General features: G+C 39.0%; 1 protein-coding gene across 1 annotated transcript; it reads left to right on the top strand.

Moving 5' to 3' along the window:
- The first annotated feature begins 19,972 nt into the window (after positions 1-19,972).
- Positions 19,973-20,920, top strand: LOC147584572 (olfactory receptor 2T11-like). Its single transcript, XM_086716774.1, has one exon. It carries the CDS (start codon positions 19,973-19,975, stop codon positions 20,918-20,920), a length of 948 nt encoding a protein of 315 aa, XP_086572900.1.
- Positions 20,921-22,026: the final 1,106 nt, after the last annotated feature.

Here is a 22,026-nt window from a genome sequence, read left to right as displayed (position 1 = left end):
AACTCTGTATCCCAAAGGAGCAGAATATACTTTCTTCTCGAGTGCACATGGAACATTCGCCATGATAGATCACATTCTGGGTCACAAAACAGCCCTTCATAAGTATAAAAGAATTGAGATCATACCACGCACACTTTCAGATCACAATGCTATGACACTAGAAATCAACCACAGGAAAGAGTCTGGAAAATATCCAAAAGCATTGAGGTTAAAAAACATTCTACTAAAGAATAATGGGTCAACCAGGCAATTAGAGAAGAAATTAAAAATTATATGGAAACAAATGGAAATGAAAATACAACAATCCAAATGCTTTGGGATGCAGCAAAGGCAGTCCTGAGAGGAACATACATTGCAATCCAGGCCTATCTCAAGAAACAAGAAAAATTCCAAATACAAAATCTACCAGCACACCTAAAGAAAATAGAAGCAGAACAGCAAAGACACCCCAAACCCAGCAGAAGAAAAGAAATAATAAAGATCAGAGCAGAAATAAACAATATAGAATCTAAAAAAACTGTAGAGCAGATCAATGAAACCAAGTGTTGGTTTTTGAAAAAAATAAATAAAATTCATAAACCTCTAGCCAGGCTTCTCAAAAAGAAAAGAGAAGGGACCCAAATAGATAAAATCATGAATGAAAATGGAAAGATTACAACCACTCCCTCAGAAATACAAGCAATTATCAGGGAATATTATGAAAAATTATATGCCAACAAATTGGACAACCTAGAAGAAATGGACAATTTTCTTTTTTTTTTTAATATATGAAATTTATTGTCAAATTGGTTTCCATACAACACCCAGTGCTCATCCCAAAAGGTGCCCTCCTCAATACCCATCACCCACCCTCTCCTCCCTCCCACCCCCATCAACCCTCAGTTAGTTCTCAGTTTTTAACAGTCTCTTATGCTTTGTCTCTCTCCCACTCTAACCTCTTTTTTTTTTTTCTTCCCCTCCCCCATGGGTTCCTGTTAAGTTTCTCAGGATCCACATAAGAGTGAAACCATATGGTATCTGTCTTTCTCTGTATGGCTTATTTCACTTAGCATCACACTCTCCAGGTCCATCCACGTTGCTACAAAAGGCCATATTTCATTTTTTCTCATTGCCACGTAGTATTCCATTGGGTATATAAACCACAATTTCTTTCCATTCATCAGTTGATGGACATTTAGGCTCTTTCCATAATTTGGCTATTGTTGAGAGTGCTGCTATGAACATTGGGGTACAAGTGCCCCTATGCATCAGTACTCCTGTATCACTTGGATAAATTCCTAGCAGTGCTATTGCTGGGTCAGAGGGTAGGTCTATTTTTAATTTTCTGAGGAACCTCCACACTGCTTTCCAGAGAGGCTGAACCAATTTGCATTCCTACAAACAGTGCAAGAGGGTTCCCGTTTCTCCAGATACTCGCCAGCATCTATAGTCTCCTGATTTGTTCATTTTGGCCACTCTGACTGGTGTGAGGTGATACCTGAGTGTGGTTTTGATTTGTATTTCCCTGATAAGGAGCGACGCTGAACATCTTTTCATGTGCCTGTTGGCCATCCGGATGTCTTCTTTAGAGAAGTGTCTATTCATGTTTTCTGCCCATTTCTTCACTGGGTTATTTGCTTTTCGGGTGTGGAGTTTGGTGAGCTCTTTATAGATTTTGGATACTAGCCCTTTGTCCGATATGTCATTTGCAAATATCTTTTCCCATTCCGTTGGTTGCCTTTTAGTTTTGTTGGTTGTTTCCTTTGCTGTGCAGAAGCTTTTTATCTTCATAAGGTCCCAGTAATTCACTTTTGCTTTTAATTCCCTTGCCTTTGGGCATGTGTCGAGTAAGAGATTGCTACGGCTGAGGTCAGAGAGGTCTTTTCCTGCTTTCTCCTCTAGGGTTTTGATGGTTTCCTGTCTCACATTCAGGTCCTTTATCCATTTTGAGTTTATTTTTGTGAATGGTGTGAGAAAGTGGTCTAGTTTCAACCTTCTGCATGTTGCTGTCCAGTTCTCCCAGCCCCATTTGTTAAAGAGACTGTCTTTTTTCCATTGGATGTTCTTTCCTGCTTTGTCAAAGATTCGTTGGCCATATGTTTGTGGGTCTAGTTCTGGGGTTTCTATTCTATTCCATTGGTCTATGTGTCTGTTTTTGTGCCAATATCATGCTGTCTTGATGATGACAGCTTTGTAGTAAAGGCTAAAGTCTGGGATTGTGATGCCTCCTGCTTTGGTCTTCTTCTTCAAAATTGCTTTGGCTATTCGGGGCCTTTTGTGGTTCCATATGAATTTTAGGATTGCTTGTTTTGGCTTTGAGAAGAATGTTGGTGCAATTTTGATTGGGATTGCATTGAATGTGTAGATAGCTTTGGGTAGTATTGACGTTTTGACAATATTTATTCTTCCAATCTATGAGCAGAGAATGTCTTTCCATTTCTTTAAATCTTCTTCAATTACCTTCATAAGCTTTCTATAGTTTTCAGCATACAGATCCTTTACATCTTTGGTTAGATTTATTCCTAGGTATTTTATGCTTCTTGGTGCAATTGTGAATGGGATCAGTTTCTTTATTTGTCTTTCTTTTGCTTCATTGTTAGCGTATAAGAATGCAACTGATTTCTGTACATTGATTTTGTATCCTGCAACTTTGCTGAATTCATGTATCAGTTCTAGCAGACTTTTGGTGGAGTCTATCGGATTTTCCATGTATAATATCATGTCATCTGCAAAAAGTGAAAGCTTAACTTCATCTTTGCCAATTTTGATGCCTTTGATTTCCTTTTGTTGTCTGATTGCTGATGCTAGAACTTCCAGCACTATGTTAAACAACAGCGGTGAGAGTGGGCAGCCCTGTCATGTTCCTGATCTCAGGGAAAAAGCTCTCAGTTTTTCCCCGTTGAGGATGATGTTAGCTGTGGGCTTTTCATAAATGGCTTTTATGATCTTTAAGTATGTTCCTTCTATCCCGACTTTCTCAAGGGTTTTTATTAAGAAAGGGTGCTGGATTTTATCAAAGGCCTTTTCTGCATCGATTGACAGGATCATATGGTTCTTCTCTTTTTTTTTGTTAATGTGATGTATCACGTTGATTGATTTGCGAATGTTGAACCAGCCCTGCATCCCAGGAATGAATCCCACTTGATCATGGTGAATAATTCTTTTTATATGCCGTTGAATTCGATTTGCTAGTATCTTATTGAGAATTTTTGCATCCATATTCATCAGGGATATTGGCCTGTAGTTCTCTTTTTTTACTGGGTCTCTGTCTGGTTTAGGAATCAAAGTAATACTGGCTTCATAGAATGAGTCTGGAAGTTTTCCTTCCCTTTCTATTTCTTGGAATAGCTTGAGAAGGATAGGTATTATCTCTGCTTTAAACATCTGGTAGAACTCTCCTGGGAAGCCATCTGGTCCTGGACTCTTATTTGTTGGGAGATTTTTGATAACCGATTCAATTTCTTCGTTGGTTATGGGTCTGTTCAAGCTTTCTATTTCCTCCTGATTGAGTTTTGGAAGAGTGTGGGTGTTCAGGAATTTGTCCATTTCTTCCAGGTTGTCCAATTTGTTGGCATATAATTTTTCATAGTATTCCCTGATAACTGTTTGTATCTCTGAGGGATTGGTTGTAATAATTCCATTTTCATTCATGATTTTATCTATTTGGGTCATCTCCCTTTTCTTTTTGAGAAGCCTGGCTAGAGGTTTGTCAATGTTGTTTATTTTTTCAAAAAACCAACTCTTGGTTTCGTTGATCTGCTCTACAGTTTTTTTAGATTCTATATTGTTTATTTCTGCTCTGATCTTTATTATTTCTCTTCTTCTGCTGGGTTTAGGCTGCCTTTGCCGTTCTGCTTCTATTTCCTTTAAGTGTGCTGTTAGATTTTGTATTTGGGATTTTTCTTGTTTCTTGAGATAGGCCTGGAGTGCAATGTATTTTCCTCTCAGGACTGCCTTCGCTGCGTCCCAAAGCGTTTGGATTGTTGTATTTTCATTTTCATTTGTTTCCATATATTTTTTAATTTCTTCTCGAATTGCCTGGTTGACCCACTCATTCGTTAGTAGGGTGTTCTTTAACCTCCATGCTTTTGGAGGTTTTCCAGACTTTTTTCTGTGGTTGATTTCAAGCTTCATAGCATTGTGGTCTGAAAGTATGCATGGTATAATTTCAATTCTTGTAAACTTATGAATGGCTGTTTTGTGACCCAGTATATGATCTATCTTGGAGAATGTTCCATGTGCACTCGAGAAGAAAGTATATTCTGTTGCTTTGGGATGCAGAGTTCTAAATATATCTGTCAAGTCCATCTGATCCAATGTCTCATTCAGGGCCCTTGTTTCTTTATTGACCGTGTGTCTAGATGATCTATCCATTTCTGTAAGTGGGGTGTTAAAGTCCCCTGCAATTACCACATTCTTATCAATAAGGTTGCTTATGTTTATGAGTAATTGTTTTTTTTTTTTTTTTTGGGGGGACAGAGAGAGACAGAGCATGAACGGGGGAGGGGCAGAGAGAGAGGGAGACACAGAATCGGAAACAGGCTCCAGGCTCTGAGCCATCAGCCCAGAGCCCAACGCGGGGCTCGAACTCACGGACCGCGAGATCGTGACCTGGCTGAAGTCGGACGCTTAACCGACTGCGCCACCCAGGCGCCCCTATGAGTAATTGTTTTAAATATTTGGGGGCTCCGGTATTCGGCGCATAGACATTTATAATTGTTAGCTCTTCCTGATGGATAGACCCTGTCACTATTATATAATGTCCTTCTTCATCTCTTGTTACAGCCTTTAATTTAAAGTCTAGTTTGTCTGATAGAAGTATGGCTACTCCAGCTTTCTTTTGGCTTTCAGTAGCATGATAAATAGTTCTCCATCCCCTCACTCTCAATCTAAAGGTGTCCTCAGATCTAAAATGAGTCTCTTGTAGACAGCAAATAGATGGGTCTTGTTTTTTTATCCATTCTGATACCTGATGTCTTTTGGTTGGCGCATTTAATCCATTTACATTCAGTGTTATTATAGAAAGGTATGGGTTTAGAGTCACTGTGATGTCTGTATGTTTTATGCTTGTAGTGATGTCTCTGGTACTTTGTCTCACAGGGTCCCCCTTAGGATCTCTTGTAGGCTTGGTTTAGTGGTGACAAATTCCTTCAGTTTTTGTTTGTTTGGGAAGACCTTTATCTCTCCTTCTATTCTAAATGACAGACTTGCTGGATAAAGGATTCTTGGCTGCATATTTTTTCTGTCTAGCACACTGAAAACTTGTGCCAATTCTTTCTGGCCTGCCAAGTTTCAAAAGAGAGATCAGTCACGAGTCTTATAGGTCTCCCTTTATATGTGAGGGCACGTTTACCCCTTGCTGCTTTCAGAATTTTCTCTTTATCCTTGTATTTTGCCAGTTTCACTATGATATGTCGTGCAGAAGATCGATTCAAGTTACGTCTGAAGGGAGTTCTCTGTGCCTCTTGGATTTCAATGCCTTTTTCCTTCCCCTGTTCAGGTGAAGTTCTCCGCAATTATTTCTTCAAGTACCCCTTCAGCACCTTTCCCTCTCTCTTCCTCCTCTGGGATACCAATTATGCGTATATTATTTCTTTTTAGTGTATCACTTAGTTCTCTAATTTTCCCCTCATACTCCTCGATTTTTTTTATCTCTCTTTTTCACAGCTTCCTCTTTTTCCATAACTTTATATTCTAGTTCATCTATTCTCTCCTCTGCCTCTTCAATCCGAGCCGTGGTGGTTTCCATTTTGTTATGCATTTCGTTTAAAGCGTTTTTCAGGGGCGCCTGGGTGGCGCAGTCGGTTAAGCGTCCGACTTCAGCCAGGTCACGATCTCGCGGTCCGTGAGTTCGAGCCCCGCGTCGGGCTCTGGGCTGACCGCTCAGAGCCTGGAGCCTGTTTCAGATTCTGTGTCTCCCTCTCTCTCTGCCCCTCACCCGTTCATGCTCTGTCTCTCTCTGTCCCAAAAATAAATAAACGTTGAAAAAAAAAATTTTTAAAGCGTTTTTCAGCTCCTTATAACTGTTCCTTAGTCCCTTGATCTCTGTAGCAAGAGATTCTCTGCTGTCCTGTATACTGTATCAAGCCCAGTGATTAATTTTATGACTATTATTCTAAATTCACTTTCTGTTATATTATTTAAATCCTTTTTGATTGACTCATTAGCTGTTGTTATTTCCTGGAGATTCTTCTGAGGGGAATTCTTTTGCTTGGTCATTTTGGATAGTCCCTGGCGTGGTGAGGACCTGCAGGGCACTTCCCCTGTGCTGTGGTGTATAACTGGAGTTGGTGGGCGGGGCCGCAGTCTGACCTGATGTCTGCCCCCAGCCCACCGCTGGGGCCACAGTCAGACTGGTGTGTGCCTTCTCTTCCCCTCTCCTAGGGGCGGGATTCACTGTGGGGTGGGGTGGCCCGTCTGGGCTATTTGCACACTGCCAGGCTTGTGATGCTGGGGATCTGGTGTATTAGCTGGGGTGGGTAGGCAAGGTGCACAGGGGCAGGAGGGGCAGGCTTAGCTCGCTTCTCCTTAGGTGATCCACTTCAGGAGGGGCCCTGTGGCAGCGGGAGGGAGTCAGATCTGCTGCCGGAGTTTTGGCTCCACAGAAGCACAGAGTTGGGTGTTTGCCCGGAGCAAGCAAGTTCCCTGGCAGGAATTGGTTCTCTTTGGGATTTTGGCTGGGGGATGGGCGGGGGAGATGGCGCTGGCGAGCGCTTTTGTTCCCCACCAAACTGAGCTCTGTCGTCCAGGGGCTCAGCAGCTCTCCCTCCCTTTGTCCTCCAGCCTTCCCGCTTTCTGAGCAGAGCTGTTCACTTATGACCTCCCAGACGCTAAGTTGCGCTTGCTGTGGGAACACAGTCCGTCAGGCCCCTCCGCTTTTGCAAGCCAGACTCGGGGGCTCTGCTTGGCCGGCGAGCCGCCCCTCCGCCCCGGCTCCCTCCCGCCAGTCCGTGGAGCGCGCGCCACCTCGCCGCCCTTCCTACCCTCTTCCGTGGGCCAGATGGCTTTCCAGGGGAGTTCTACCAGACATTTAAAGCAGAGACAATACCTATCCTTCTGAAGCTGTTCCAAAACATAGAAAGGGAAGGAAAACTTCCATACTCATTCTATGAAGCCAGCATTACTTTGATTCCTAAACTAGACAGAGACCCAGCAAAAAAGAGAACTACAGGCCAATATCCCTGATGAATATGGATGCAAAAATTCTCAACAAGATACTAGCAAATCGAATTCAACAGCCTATAAAAAGAATTATTCACCATGATCAAGTGGGATTCATTCTTGGGCTGTAGGGCTGGTTCAATGTTCACAAATTAATCAGTGATACATCATATTAATAAAAGAAAATAAAAGAACCATATGATCCTGTCAATCGATGCAGAAAAAGCATTTGACAAAATTCAGCATCCTTGTTTAATAAAATCCCTCGAGAAAGTCAGGATAGAAATAACATACTTAAACATCATGAAAAGCCCACAGCTGACATCATCTTCAATGGGAAAAAACTGAAAGCTTTCCCCCTGAGATCGGGAACACTACAGGGATGTCGACTCTCACCACTGTTGCTTAACATAGTGTTGGAAGTCGTAGCATCAGCAATCAGACAACAAAATAAAATCAAAGGCATCAAAATTGGCAAAGATGAAGTCAAACTTTCACTTTTTGTAGATGACATGATACTCTACATGGAAAACCCGAGAGGCTCCACTAAAAGTCTACTAGAACTGATACATGATTTCAGCAAAGTCTCAGAGTACAAAATCAATGTACAGAAATCAGTTATATTTTTATACACCAATAAAGAAGCAATAGAAAGAGAAATAAAGAATCTGATCGCATCACAATTGAACCAAAAATCATAAAATACCTAGGAATAAACCTAACCAAGGATGTAAAAGATCTGTATGCTTAAAACTATATAAAGCATATGAAGGAAATTGAAGAAGATACAAAGAAATCAAAAAACATCTTGTGCTCATGGATTGGAAGAATAAATATTGTCAAAATGTCAATATTACTCAAAGCTACATTCAATGCAATCCCAATCAAGATTGCACCAGCATTCTTCTCAAAGCTAGAACAAGCAACCCTAAAATTTGTATGGAACCACAAAAGACCCAGAATAGCTAAAGTAATATTGAAGAAGAAGACCAAAGTGGGAGGCTTCACAATCCCAGACTTTAGCCTTGACTACAAAGCTATAATCATCAAGACAGCATGGTATTGGCACAAAAACAGACACATAGACCAATGGAATAGATTAGAACCCCCAGAACTAGACTCACAAACGTATGGCTAACTAATCTTTGACAAAGCAGGAAAGAGTATCCAATGGAAAAAAGACAGCAAATGGTGCTGGGAGAACTGGATAGCAACATGCAGAAGGATGAAACTAGACCATTTTCTTACACCATTGACAAAAATAAACTCAAAATGGGTGAAGGACATGAATGTGAGACAGGAAACCATCAAAACCCTAGAGGAGAAAGCAGGAGAAAACCGCTCTGACCTCAGTCGCAGCAATTTCTTACTTGACACATCCCCAAAGGCAAGGGAATTAAAAGCAAAAATGAACTATTGGGACCTCATGAAGATAAAAATCTCTGCACTGCAAAGGAAACAATCAATAAAACTAAAAGGCAACCAACGGAATGGGAAAAGATATTTGCAAATGACATATCAGACAAAGGGCTTGTATCCAAAATCTATAAAGAACTCACCAAACTCCACACCCGAAAAACAAATAATCCAGTGAAGAAATGGGCAGAAAACATGAATAGACATTTCTCTAAAGAAAACATCTGGATGGCCAACAAGCACATGAAAAGATGCTCAACGTCAGTCCTCATCAGGGAAATACAAATCAAAACCACACTGAGATACCACCTCATGCCAGTCAGAGTGGCTAAAATGAACAAATTAGGAGACTATAGATGCTGGAGAGGATGTGGAGAAATGGGAACCCTCTTGCATTGTTGGTGAGAATGCAAACAGGTGCAGCCACTCTGGAAAACAGTGTTGAGGTTCCTCGAAAAATTAAAAATAGATCTACCCTACGACCCAGCAATAGCACTGCTAGGAATTTACCCAAGGGATACAGGAGTGCTGATACATAGGGGCACTTGTACCCCAATGTTTATAGCAGCACTTTCAACAATAGCCAAATTATGGAAAGAGCCTAAATGTCCATCAACTGACAAATAGATAAAGAAGATGGAGTACTAATTATTTGTATTTGTAGCAACGTAGATGGAGGGTATTATGCTAAGTGAATTAAATCAGGCAGAGAAAGACAGATACCATATGTTTCCACTCATATGTGAATCCTGAGAAACTTAAGACCATGGGGAGGGGAAGTGAGGGAAAAAAGTTACAGAGAGGTAGGTAGGCAAACCAGAAGAGTCTTAAATACTGAGAACAAACTGAGGGTTGATGGGGGTTGGGGGAGAGAGGAAATTGGGTGGTGGGCATTGAGGAGGGCACCTGTTGGGATGAGCACTGGGTGTTGTGTGGATACCAATTTGACAATAAATTATATTTAATATAAATATGAAATCAAAGACTGAAAAAAAAAAAGGACATGAAAGCCAATGAAAATGACAACAGGTATCCCAGAGTTATTGGTCACAAAGGCAGTCAGAAGAGGAAATACAGGCCATCCTAAAGAAGGAAGAAATGTCTTAGATACACAACCTAAACTTACACCATAAAGAGGAGGAAAAAGAACAGCAAATAAGCCCCAAACCAGCAGAATATGAGAAAGAGTAGAGTAGAACAGAATCATTATGGAAATAAAAAAAAACATTTTAACAGATCAATGAAACCAGGAGCGTGTTCTTTGAAAGAATTAACAAAATTGGAAACCCCCTACCCAGTTGATCAAAAAGAAAAAGTAAAGGATCTAAATAAATGCAATGAATAATGAAAGAGGAGAGATCACAACCAACACTGTAGAAATATAAACAATAATAAGAAAATATTTTGAGCAGTTATATGCCAATAAATTAGGAAATCTGGAAGGAATGGACAAATTTCTAGAATCGTATACAGTACCAAAACTGAAATAGGAAGAAAGATAAAATATGAACAGACCAATAACCAGTAAATAAATTGAATGACTAATCAAAAATCTCCCAAAAAACTATTCCAGTGCCAGATGGCTTTACAGGGAAAGTCTACCAAATATTTTTTGACGAGTTAAACCTATTCTTTTGAAGATGTCTAAAAAATAGAAATGGAAGAAAACTTACAAATTCATTCTATGAGGCCAGAATTACCTTTATTCCAAAACCAGACAAAGACCACACTAAAAAGAACTACAAAACAATTCCTTTGATGAACATGGATGCAAAAATTCTCAAGATACTAGCCAAATGGATCCAACAAAACTTTAAAAGAATTATTCCCCAGGACCAAGTGGGATTTATATTTGGGATGCAGGGCTGGTTAAATATCCACAACTAACTCAATGCAATACATCACATTAATAAACAAAATAATAAGAACCACATGATCCTCTCAAGAGGTGCAGGGAAACCATTTGACAAAAGACAGCATCATTTCTTGATAAAAACCCTCAAGAAAGTAGGGATAGAAGGATCATACCTCAAGATCATAAAAGCCATACACAAAAGACCCACTGCTAATATCATCCTCAATGGGGAAAAAGTGAGAGCTTTTCCCCTAAGATCGGGAACGTGACAAGAATGTTCATTCTCACCACTGTTATTCAACATAGTGTTGGAAGTCCTAGCCTAACTAATCAGACAACAGAAAGAAATGAAAGGCATCCAAATCAACAATGAAGAAGTCAAACTTTCACTTTTCACAGACAACATGATACTGTATGTGGAAAACCCAAAAGTGTCCACCAAAAAAATGCTAGAAATGATCCATGAATTCAGTAAAGTTGCAGGATATAAAATAAATGCACAGAAATCGGTTGCATTCCTATATACCACTAATGAAGCAACACAAAGAGAAATCAAGAAATCAATCCCATTTACAATTGCATCAAACCCCATAAAATATCTATGAATAAACCTAACCAAAGAGGTTAAAAATCTATACACTGAAAACTATAGAAAGCTTATGAAAGAAATTTGTTTTTCCACAAAAAAAGGAAAAACATTCCATGCTCATGGATTGGAAGAACAAATTTTGTTAAAATGTCAATACTATGCAAAACAATCTACATATTCGATGCAATCCGTATCAAAAGAATACCAGCATTTTTTACAGAGCTAAAACAAAGAATCCTAAAATTTGTATGGAATCAGAAAAGACCCCAAATAGCCAAACCACTCTTGAAAAAGAAAACCGAACCTGGAGGCATCACAATCCCAGACTTCAAAATGTATTACAGCGGCTCCTTGATGGCTCAGTTGGTTGAGTGTCTGACTTCGGCTTAGGTCATGGTTTTGTGGTTCGTGGGTTTGAGCCTTGCGCTGGGCTCTGTGCTGACAGCCCAGAGCCTGCAGCCTGCTTCAGATTCTGTCTCCAGCTGTCTCTGCCCCTCCTCCACTTGTGCTCTGTCTCCCTGTCTCTAAAATAAATAAACATTTAAAAAATGTATTACAAAGCTGTAATCATCAAGACAGTATGGTATTAACACAAAAACAGACACTCAGATCAATGGAACAGAATAGAGAACCTAGAAACTGACCCACAAACGTCTGGCCAACTAATCTTTGGCAAAACAGGAAAGAATATCCAGTGGAATAAAGACAGTCCCTTTGGCAAATGGTGTTGGGAAAATTGGACAGCAACATGCAGAAGAACCTCGACCACTTCCTTACGCCATACACAAAAATAAACTCGAAATGGTTGGATGACCTAAACATCCTAAACATAAGACAGGAAGCCATCAAAATCCTAGAGGAGAAAGCAGGCAAAAAAACCTCTGACTTCAGCCACAGCAAATTCTTAATCAATATGTCTCTGGAGGCAAGGGAAACAAAAACAAAAATGAACTATTGGGACCTCATAAAGATAAAAAGCTTCTTCATGGCAGAGGCAACAATCAGCAAAACTAAAAGGCAACTGATGGAATGGGAGAAGATATTTGCAAATGGCATATCAGATAAAGAGTTAGTATCCAAAATCTGTGAAGAACTTATCAAATTCAACACCCCCAAAAACATAATCCAGTGATTAAATAGGAAAGTTACGAATAGACATTTTCCAAAGTAGACGTCCAGATGGATAATAGACACATGAAAAGATGCTCAACATCACTCATCATCAGAGAAATACAAGTCAAAACCACAATGAGATGCCACCTCACACTAGTCAGAATGGCTGGCTATCAATTCAGGCTACAACAGATGTTGACAAGGATGCAGAGGGAGAGGAACACTTTTGCACTCCTGGCGGGAATGCAAACTGGTGCAGCCACTCTCAAAACAGTATGGAGTTTTCTCAAAAAATTAAAAAGAGAACTACCCTACAACCCAGCAATTGCACTACTAGGTATTTATCCAAAGAATACAGGAGTGCTGTTTCAAAAGGGTACATGCACCCCAATGTTTATAGCAGTGCTATTGACAATAGCCAAAATATGGAAAGAGCCCAAATGTCCATTGACTGACGAATGGATAAAGAAGATGCGGTGTGTGTGTGTGTGTGTGTGTGTGTGTGTGTGTGTGTGTGTGTGATGGAATATTACTTGGCAATCATAAAGGTTGGAATCTTGTCACTTGCAACAATGTGGATGGTACTAGATTGTATTATGCTAAGTGAAATAAGTCAGTCAGAGAAAGACAAAACATCTTGACTTCACCCATAGTGCAATTTAAGATACAAAACAGGTAAACATAAGGGAAGGGAAGCAAAAATAAAATAAAAACAGGGAGGGGGACAAAACATAAGAGACTTTAGATACAGAACAAATGAGGGTTTCTGTAGAGGTTTTGGGGGGGGATGGGCTAAATGGGCAAGGGGCATTGAGGAGGGCAGTTGTTGGAATGAGCACTGGCTGTTATATATAGGTGATGAATCTCTGAATTCTACTCTTGAAATAATTGTTGCACTATATGCTAGGTAAGTTGGATGTAAATTTAAAAAAAGAAAAAGAAAAAATAAAAAAGATGTGATACATATATGTATATATATGTATATGTGTATGTGTGTGTGTGTGTGTGTGTGTGTGTATACACATATATATCAGTCAGAGAAAGTCAGATATCATATGACTTCACTCATATGTGGAATTTAAGAAGCACAACAGATGAACACAGGGGAAGGGAAGCAAGAATAAGATAAAAACAGAGAGGGAGGCAAACCCTAAGAAACTCAAATATAGAAAACAAACTGAGGGTTGCTTGAGGGAGGTGGGTTAAATGGGTGACGGGCATTAAAGAGGGCACTTTTTGGGATGAGCACTGGGTATCATATGTAAGAGATGAATCACGGGGTTGTACTCCTAGAGCCAAGACTACACTGTATGTTAATTAACCTGAGAAAATAATTATGAAATCAAAAATAAAATAAAATAAATAAAATATAAAATGAAATAAAATGGGTAACAACAACAACAACAACAACAACAATTGGGTATGAGGGCACCTGGGTGTCTCAGTCAGTTAAGGGTCTGATTCTTGGTTTTGGCTCAGGTCATGATCTCATGGTTTGTGTACTCAAGCCATGCATCAGGCTCTGTGCTGGCAGCATAGGACCTGCTTGGGATTCATTCTCCTTGTCTGTCCCTATCGACTCAAGGTCTCTCTGTTTCTCTCTCAAAATAAATAAACTTTAATTTATAAAGGGTATGGAGAGAGAAATAGTAACTTTAAAATGGAGAAATCCTGGCTAACAGTACCTTAACCAGGTGATGAAGGTTAATAACACCACCAATGACTCGTGTTCATGCTATGTATGGCCCAATATAACATAATATCATGTACATGATAATCATCCCTAAATATATGACCAATACTTTTTTAAGTGTCAAAATCATTAAAAAATGGATCAGAGGAGGGATGCCTGGGTGGCTCTGTTGGTTAAGTGTCCAACTCTTGATTTCAGCTCAGGTCATGATCTTGTGGTTCTTGGGTTTAAGCCCTGCCTTAGGCTCTGGGATGACAGCAAGGAGCTTGTTTGGGATTTTCTCTGCTCTTTCCCCACTCATGCACACATAGGCTCTCTCTCTCTCTCTCAAAATAAATAAATAAAATTAAAACAATGGATCATAATAAAGTGAAAATAATTCATTTTTGTTTTTATTTCCTTGCCTCTGGAGACATGTCTAGTAAGAAGATGTTGAGGCCTCGGTCAAAGAGGTTGCTGACTGTGTTCTCCTGCAGGATTTTGATAGTTTCCTATCTCACGTTTAGGTCTTTCATCCATTTTGAATTTATTTTTGTGTATAGTGTAAGAAAGTGGTCCAGTTTTATTCTTCTGCGTGTTGCTGTCCGGTTCTCCCAGCACCATTTGCTGAAGAGACTGTATTCTTTCCACTGGAAATTCTTTCCTGCTTTGATGAGGATTAGTTGGCCATGTATTTGTGGGTCCATTTTCTGGGTTCTCTATTCAGTTCCATTGATCTATGGGTCTGTTTTTGTACCAATACCATCCTGTCTTGATGCTTACAGCTTTGTAATACATATTAAAGTCTGGAATTGTGATGTCTCCACCTTTGGTTTTCTTTTTCAACATTACTTTGGCTATTCAGGGTCTTTGGTGGTTCCATACAAATTTAAGAATTGTTCTATCTCTGTGAAGAATGATGGTGTTATTTTAATAGAAGTTGCATTGAATGTGTAGATTGCTTTGGGTAGTATAGATATTTTAACAATATTTGTTCTTTGAATCCATGAGTATGAAATGTTTTTCCATTTCTTTGTGTCTTCAATTCCTTTCATAATCTTTCTATACTTTCCATCATATAGATTTTTTAACTTTTTGGTTTGGTTTATGCCCAGGTATCTTATAGTGTGGGGCACAATTGTAAATGGAATTGATTCCTTGATATCTCCTGCTTCATTATTGGTGTATAGGGACCTCATTAAGATAAAAAGCACAGTAAAGGGAACAACCAGCAAAACTAAAAGGCAACCAAATGGGAGAAAATATTTGCAAATGACATATCAGATAAAGGGTTAGTATCCAAAATATATAAAAAATTATCAGACTCAACCCCCCCAAAACAAATAATCCAGTGAAGAAATGGGCAGAAGACATGAATAGATACTTTTCCAAAGAAGACATACAAATGACTAACAGATACATCAAAAGATGCTCAACATTGCTAATTATCAGAGAAATAAAAACCAAAGCCATGATGAGATACCACCTCACACCTGTCAGAATGGCTAAAATTAACAATTCAGGAAAAAACAGGTGTTGGTGAGGATGAAGAAAAAGGGTAACCCTTTTTCACTGTTGGTGGGAATGCAAACTGATGCAGACACTCTGGAAAATAGTATATGGAGATTCATTAAAAAATTAAAAATAGAATTACCTAATAACTCAGCAATTGCACTACTAGGTACTTATCCAAAGTAAACAAAAATGCTGATTCTAAGAGACACATTTACCCCAAAGTTTATAGCAGCACTATCAGCAATAGCCAAATTATAGAAAAAGCCTAAATGTGCATCTACTGATGAATAATGGATAAAAAAGTTGTGATATACATATACAGTGGAATACTACTTGGTGATCAAAAAGAATGAAATCTTGTTATTTGCAACAACGTGGATGGAACTAGAGTGTGTTATACTAAGCAAAATAAGTCAGTCAGAGAAAGACAAATATCATATGACTTCACTTATATGTGAAATTTAAGAAACAAAACAGAACATAGGGGAAGAGAAAAAAAATAAGAAAAAAGAGAGGGAGGCAAACCATAAGAGACTGAAATACAGAGAACAACCTGAGGGTTGTTGGAGGGAGGTGGGTTAAACGGGTGATGGCCATTAAGGACGATACTTTTTGGTACGAGCACTGGGTGTCATATGTAAAAGGTGAATCACTGGGTTGTTCTCCTGAAGCCAAGACTACACTTTATGTTAACTATCTTGAAATTAAATACGTGAATTAAAGTTTTTAAGAAATGGATCAGAGGAGAATAAGGAAACATGATAACTAAATGAAACAGTATCCTCGATTGAAACCTGGAAGAGGAAAATAATGACAATAGTGTAAAAGTTGGTAAAATCCAAATGAAGTCCAGAGTTCAGATAATAGTAATATACCAATATTAATTTTTGTAGTTTTAAGAAACACACCATGGTTAACATTAAATAAATCTGGTATACTTCAATCCTTTCTATTTTTCTCACACCCTTTCTTTACATCTAAAACCATTCCAAAACAAATATTTATTTTAAAAACTTACAAATGAAGTATTGAAGAATCTTATGTCTATGTATACTGAATAGAAAAAGGTTGGATAGATACACACTTTGTTATCAACCAATAATCACCTGCAAGAAGGGAGGTGGGAAGAGAGAGCCACATGTGGATTTCACTAGTCACTTGATTGTGACTTGTGATTGTGCATTTTTACAAAGCCTTTTCACTAATTATGTGTATATATATATATATATATATATATATATATATATATATATATATACTATATATATATATATATATATATATATATCTTGTGAAATTATTATAGAATAAATTGTCTGAAAACCAAGATGGCCAGGTTTTATGATGGTATCTGTTTGTCCTGACAGATAATGCTTATGAATCTCTCAAAGATAAATAGCCCTTCTCTATATGGCTGCTACCAGATAAAGTAAAATTTACTATCTTCATGTAAATTTATTAAAGGTTCACAAGTATGTGATTCTTGTTGATGAGTCAGAAAATCAATCCCAAATATATGAGACCCCAGGAGAGGCCAAAATATGGGTTCTATTCAAGCAACCCAGTAGAATAAAGTCTTGGATAAATAGGATAATTTTCTCCCATAGTCTTGTTTTGAGCAAAATCCCAATGCATGTAGGTAAACAAATCAGTTACTCGAGGCCTAGGGAATTACCTCCTCTGTGGTTTCCTGTTTTCCTCAAGGATCCTCTGGGGCACTTGCTGCTGTCATGCATACTTGTAATTATCTACATAACCTCAGAAATCCTGCCTGCAAATGGAAACCAAAATATTCAAGTGTCCCAACACCACGCTTCCCTCAGAAAGTAAGGAGGAGCATTGCTACTTGGGGAAATATAATGTGATGAGGAAAATCCATGGGTATAGGTACATGAACACAGGTAAAATGGAAATTAAAAAAAGGCTGATCTGGTTTCCAATAATTATATCTGCTGTTTTGCCCTTCTTCAGGGTAGTATTTCAGTTAATAGAATCCTTCACAGCAACTTGAGAAGCCAGGGGAGAATATTTAGTTCAATTAACTGTGTGCAACTTTAAGAATATGAGACAAACATTAAGAATATTTTTACTGGGGCACCTGGGTGGCTCAGTCAGTTAAGGGACAGACTCTTGATTTCAGCTCAGGTCATGATCTCCACAGTCATGGGATCAAGCCCTACATGGGGCTCTGCACTAGGAGTGGAGCCTGCTTGAGATTCTCTCTCTCTTTCTGTCCCTCCCCCACACATGCTTTCTCTCTCTCTCTCTCTCAAATTAAAAAAATAACAATATAAACAAAATTTTTAGTAAATTACCTCTTAGATCTGATTCTTTTTTCAATTTCCATATTCTTGTCTCTAAGAGGTTTGCATACACTCAACCTGAAAATTCAGTAGTCAGCTGATGAGAAGACATAATTTCTGGGTCCCAGAAGTAAACAAACCTAGTAAATATCAATGAAGCAGCATTAACAGTAAATCCTCAGTGCATCTTCATGTTTTTAATAGGAATTTATAAACCACCACTGGTGTCACCAGGATACACCACTCAGTAGTCTTGGTTGGGAGAGTAAAAACTCTTAATAGACTTTTCATGTCTCAATCAGAATTTTCCTTTTGAAATTTTTCTTTTACCCTACCTCAACTGCACTTTTCTGTTCTACAATTTTCTTGTAAATCTATGTTTTATTTAAAATTTTTAATGTCTATTTATTTTTGAGAGTGTGAGCAAAGAAGGAGCAGAGAGGGGAGCCTGGGTGGCTCAGTCGGTTAACCGTCCGACTTCGGCTCAGGTCATGATCTCACGGTCCGTGAGTTCGAGCCCCGCGTCGGGCTCTGTGCTGACAGCTCAGAGCCTGGAGCCTGCTTCGGATTCTGTGTCTCCCTCTCTCTCTGACCCTCCCCCGTTCATGCTCTGTCTCTCTCTGTCTCAAAAATAAATAAACATTAAAATTTTTTTTTAAAAAAGGAGCAGAGAGAGAGATGGAGACACGGATTTTGAAGCAGGCTCATGGCTCTGAGCTGTCAGCACAGAGCCTGATGCAGGGCTTGAACTCATGAACAATGAGATCAAAACCTGACCCGAAGTTGGATATTTAACTGACTGAGCCACCCGGGTGCTCCTAAGTTTATGTTTTATTCATGCCTAGATGCTATCTGAGTAATTAGTGACATGCTCATAAAAATTTACATAGCATGCTTAGTTTCTTCTAACTTGTTCCAACTTCTTAGAGTAGAAATTTCTCCATTCTCACTTCTGTAAACTTGTAGAGAGGGTTATCTTCCCTCTTGAATATAGGCATAAAGTAATTACTTGTTTACAGCTCCTAGAACCTGATTTAATAATTTTTTCTGAGTTGATCCTGATGTGCTTCATATTGAGCTCCTATAAATAAATCTGAAGGAGAACACACCACTGACTATATCCATTCATCTCTTAATTGATGTGTGATGTTTTAGGAAATGACATCCCAATTCCATTCAAATACAGGGATAATAATAGATTTATTTCATGGCATTCTACTTCATACCCATCTATGATTTCTTCTATGGATTTATGTAACCAGATCCACAGGCAAAGGACTGCTAAGTGTTCATGCATGTACCTGTCGCATACCTAACTATGCATATATTAAATGGCTACCTATAACATTGAATTGTTCACCATAGTGAAATTAGTTTGTGATCATAGGATATCCATAGATCTTCATTATTAGGGCTTAACCAAACACGTTAAACAGAAGATTAAGAATTGAATCATGGGGGGCACATATGTGGCTCAGTTGGTAGAGCATGAGACTCTAGATCTTTGGGTCATAATTTCAAGCTCCCTGTTGGATGTGGGGACTAGTTAGTTAAAAAAAAAAAGAATCAAATAAGGGGATATCTGAAAACCCAGCACCAAGACCATGAAACTGAGGATGGTGGTCTATGAGTTTTTTTTTTTAATTTTTTTAACGTTTATTTATTTTTGAGACAGAGAGAGACAGAGCATGAGCAGGGGAGGGTCAGAGAGAGAGGGAGACACAGAATCTGAAACGGGCTCCAGGCTCTGAGCTGTCAGCACAGAGCCCGACGCGGGGCTCGAACTCACGGACCGTGAGATCAGACCTGAGCTGAAGTCGGCCGCTTAACCGACTGAGCCACCCAGGCACCCCGGTCTATGAGTTTTGAGAAACATATAGCTTATATTAATTGCTTCCAACCCCTTCTTCACTCCTCATGCTTTCATGATTCACTGTATGTGGAGCTTACTTCTCCACACTATTGATGTTGGGATCTTTGTGTGTGACTTGCTTTAGTTGGTGGAATGTGGTTGGAAATGGTAGAGTCAATCTTGAGCTCAGGCCTCAGTGGAGATCATGTGATTCTACTTGCCCCTGTTTAGCTTTTGCTATTTTCCTTGAGAAGAGCAAGCTGCAGACTGAGAGACATGTGGTGAAGTATACCTGTACCTGACCTTCAGCCTAAAACAAAACTGACCCACAGATATGGGGACAAGAAAACACATTTGTTTTCATAAGCCACTGAAGTTTGTAGAGTTTTATTTTATCTTGCATTATTATATCAATAACTTATCAACAATAAAAAATATTTTGTGAGGTCCTATAACATTTCATTTGCTTTTGTTTTCCTTGTCTTCTTCTTTTGGTTCAACTAGAACAGTCATAGCCATGGAGGGAGAAAATGAGACATTAACAACAGATTTTATTCTCTCAGGACTCTTCCCCAATATGAAGTATGTCAGCATCCTTATCTACATTATCATCCTGATCTACCTTGCTGCAGTCACTGGGAATATCATTCTCTTCTTTCTCATATGGATAGACATGAGGCTCCACACTCCAATGTACTTTCTACTCAGCCAGCTGTCTTTCATAGATCTGGCCCTCATCAGCAGCACTGTTCCAAAGATGATGATAAACTTTTTCTCTGGAAGAAAAGACATCACACGTCTTGCCTGTGGAATCCAGATATTTTTCTTCTTTACTCTTGGGGGTGCTGAATGCATACTCTTGACCCTTATGGCTTATGACCGATATGTAGCTGTCTGTAACCCTTTGAGATACGTAGTCATTATGAACCACAGGGTCTGTCTGCAAATGACCATAGTGTCTTGGATTGGGGGCATATTAGCTTCCACAGCCCACACATTCTATACCATGAATCTACCTATCTGTGGTTCCAGAGAAATCCACCATTTCTTCTGTGAGATGCCAGCAATCATGAAGATCTCATGCAAAGACACTTCCACCTATGAGCTGGTGGTCTTAGCGATGGGCATTGCTTTTATCATTGTCCCTTTTGGACTTATCATGGCTTCCTACACTTTCATCTTCCTTGCTGTTCTTCATACAAAATCTTCCTATGGCAGGAACAAAGCCTTGGCCACGTGCTCATCTCATCTTACAGTGGTAAGTTTTTATCTAGGACCATGTGTTTATATGTACATGACACCGGGTTTTTCCCACACTCCTGAGCAAGAACAGGCTGTATCTGTATTTTGCACTGTCCTCACACCCATGCTAAATCCACTCATCTACAGCTTGAGAAACAAAGATGTGGTGAGGGCTTTTCAGAAAGTCCTGAGGAAGCATCCAGTCTCTAAACAGAACACATAAATATCAAGGTGGAAAACAGCTATCTAGAGTTAAGGGTAAAGACTCTAGAATCATCCACAGCCACATTTTTTGGCATGAAGAACTTTGCCGTAGCCCTGTTAGCAAATTACCTCATCAATAACTGACAATATTAATTCAATCATAAATACTTTGTTAGAAAGTTTCTCTCAGTTTATGATCATTTGTTTCCAAAATTGATTAACCTAACTGCTGTTCTTCATACCAGTTTATAAGCATAAACAAAGTTCCAATCTTCCCTTTTTGGACCTGCAATATTTAGACATTTCTCAGTGTTCTTGAGTCTTACCTCTGTTTGTTGTTGTTGGTGATGCAGGTCTTCTTAATTCCTGTTGTTAGAAGTACAAACTTCTTAGGAAAAATAAGTGTGACTGATATGTAAAAAGGAATTGATATTATTAAGAAAAACAATAATAATTCTCTTGAATTCTCTGGCAAACTTGACATGTTGGCTCTATTCTCCCTGCTTGCCTTGTGTATAAATTTTCCCAGTCATTCTCAGATTAGCAAGACTCAGTTTATGTATAGTTCAAAAATATTCTCCCTTCAGAAATGGATGTACCTAGCTTTGAGTAAAAATAATGCCTACCATTAGCAAGTGTAGTGGGTTTTCTCTTTTTTTATTTTTATTTTTTAATATTTATTTGTTTGTGAGAGAGAGAGAGAATAAATGGGGGAGGGGCGGAGAGAGAGAGGGAGACACGAAATCTGAAGCAGGATCCAGGCTCTAAGCTGTCAGCACAGAGCCAGACACTGCGCTCAAACCCACAAACCCTGAGATCATGACCTAAGCAGAAGTCAGACGCTTAACCAATTGAACCACCCAGGCCCCACAAGAGTTTTCTTTTGGTTTAAAGTCTTTGAAAGCTCTCCTTAGCTCTAGCTTCAGATTCTTCATCCAGTAAGGGCAGTTGAACTCAAGTTAGAGAGTGAAGATAAATGTCTTAAAAAGCTTTACTTACTTGTCACCTATCTAGAGAAGGTAACTTTGGCCATGTTATATATTCAACAGACTCTCTGGAATCAGTAAATATTCAGAATTGTCTTTTTCCTTATGGAATACTTTTAAGCTCTGATGAGACACTGTA

Source organism: Puma concolor, chromosome A1, assembly GCF_028749965.1.
Source record: "Puma concolor isolate L17-30 chromosome A1, mPumCon1.1.hap2, whole genome shotgun sequence".
NCBI lineage: Eukaryota > Metazoa > Chordata > Mammalia > Carnivora > Felidae > Puma > Puma concolor.
The sequence above is the reverse complement of the archived record's forward strand: the minus strand, read 5'-3'. Positions and strand labels throughout refer to the sequence as shown.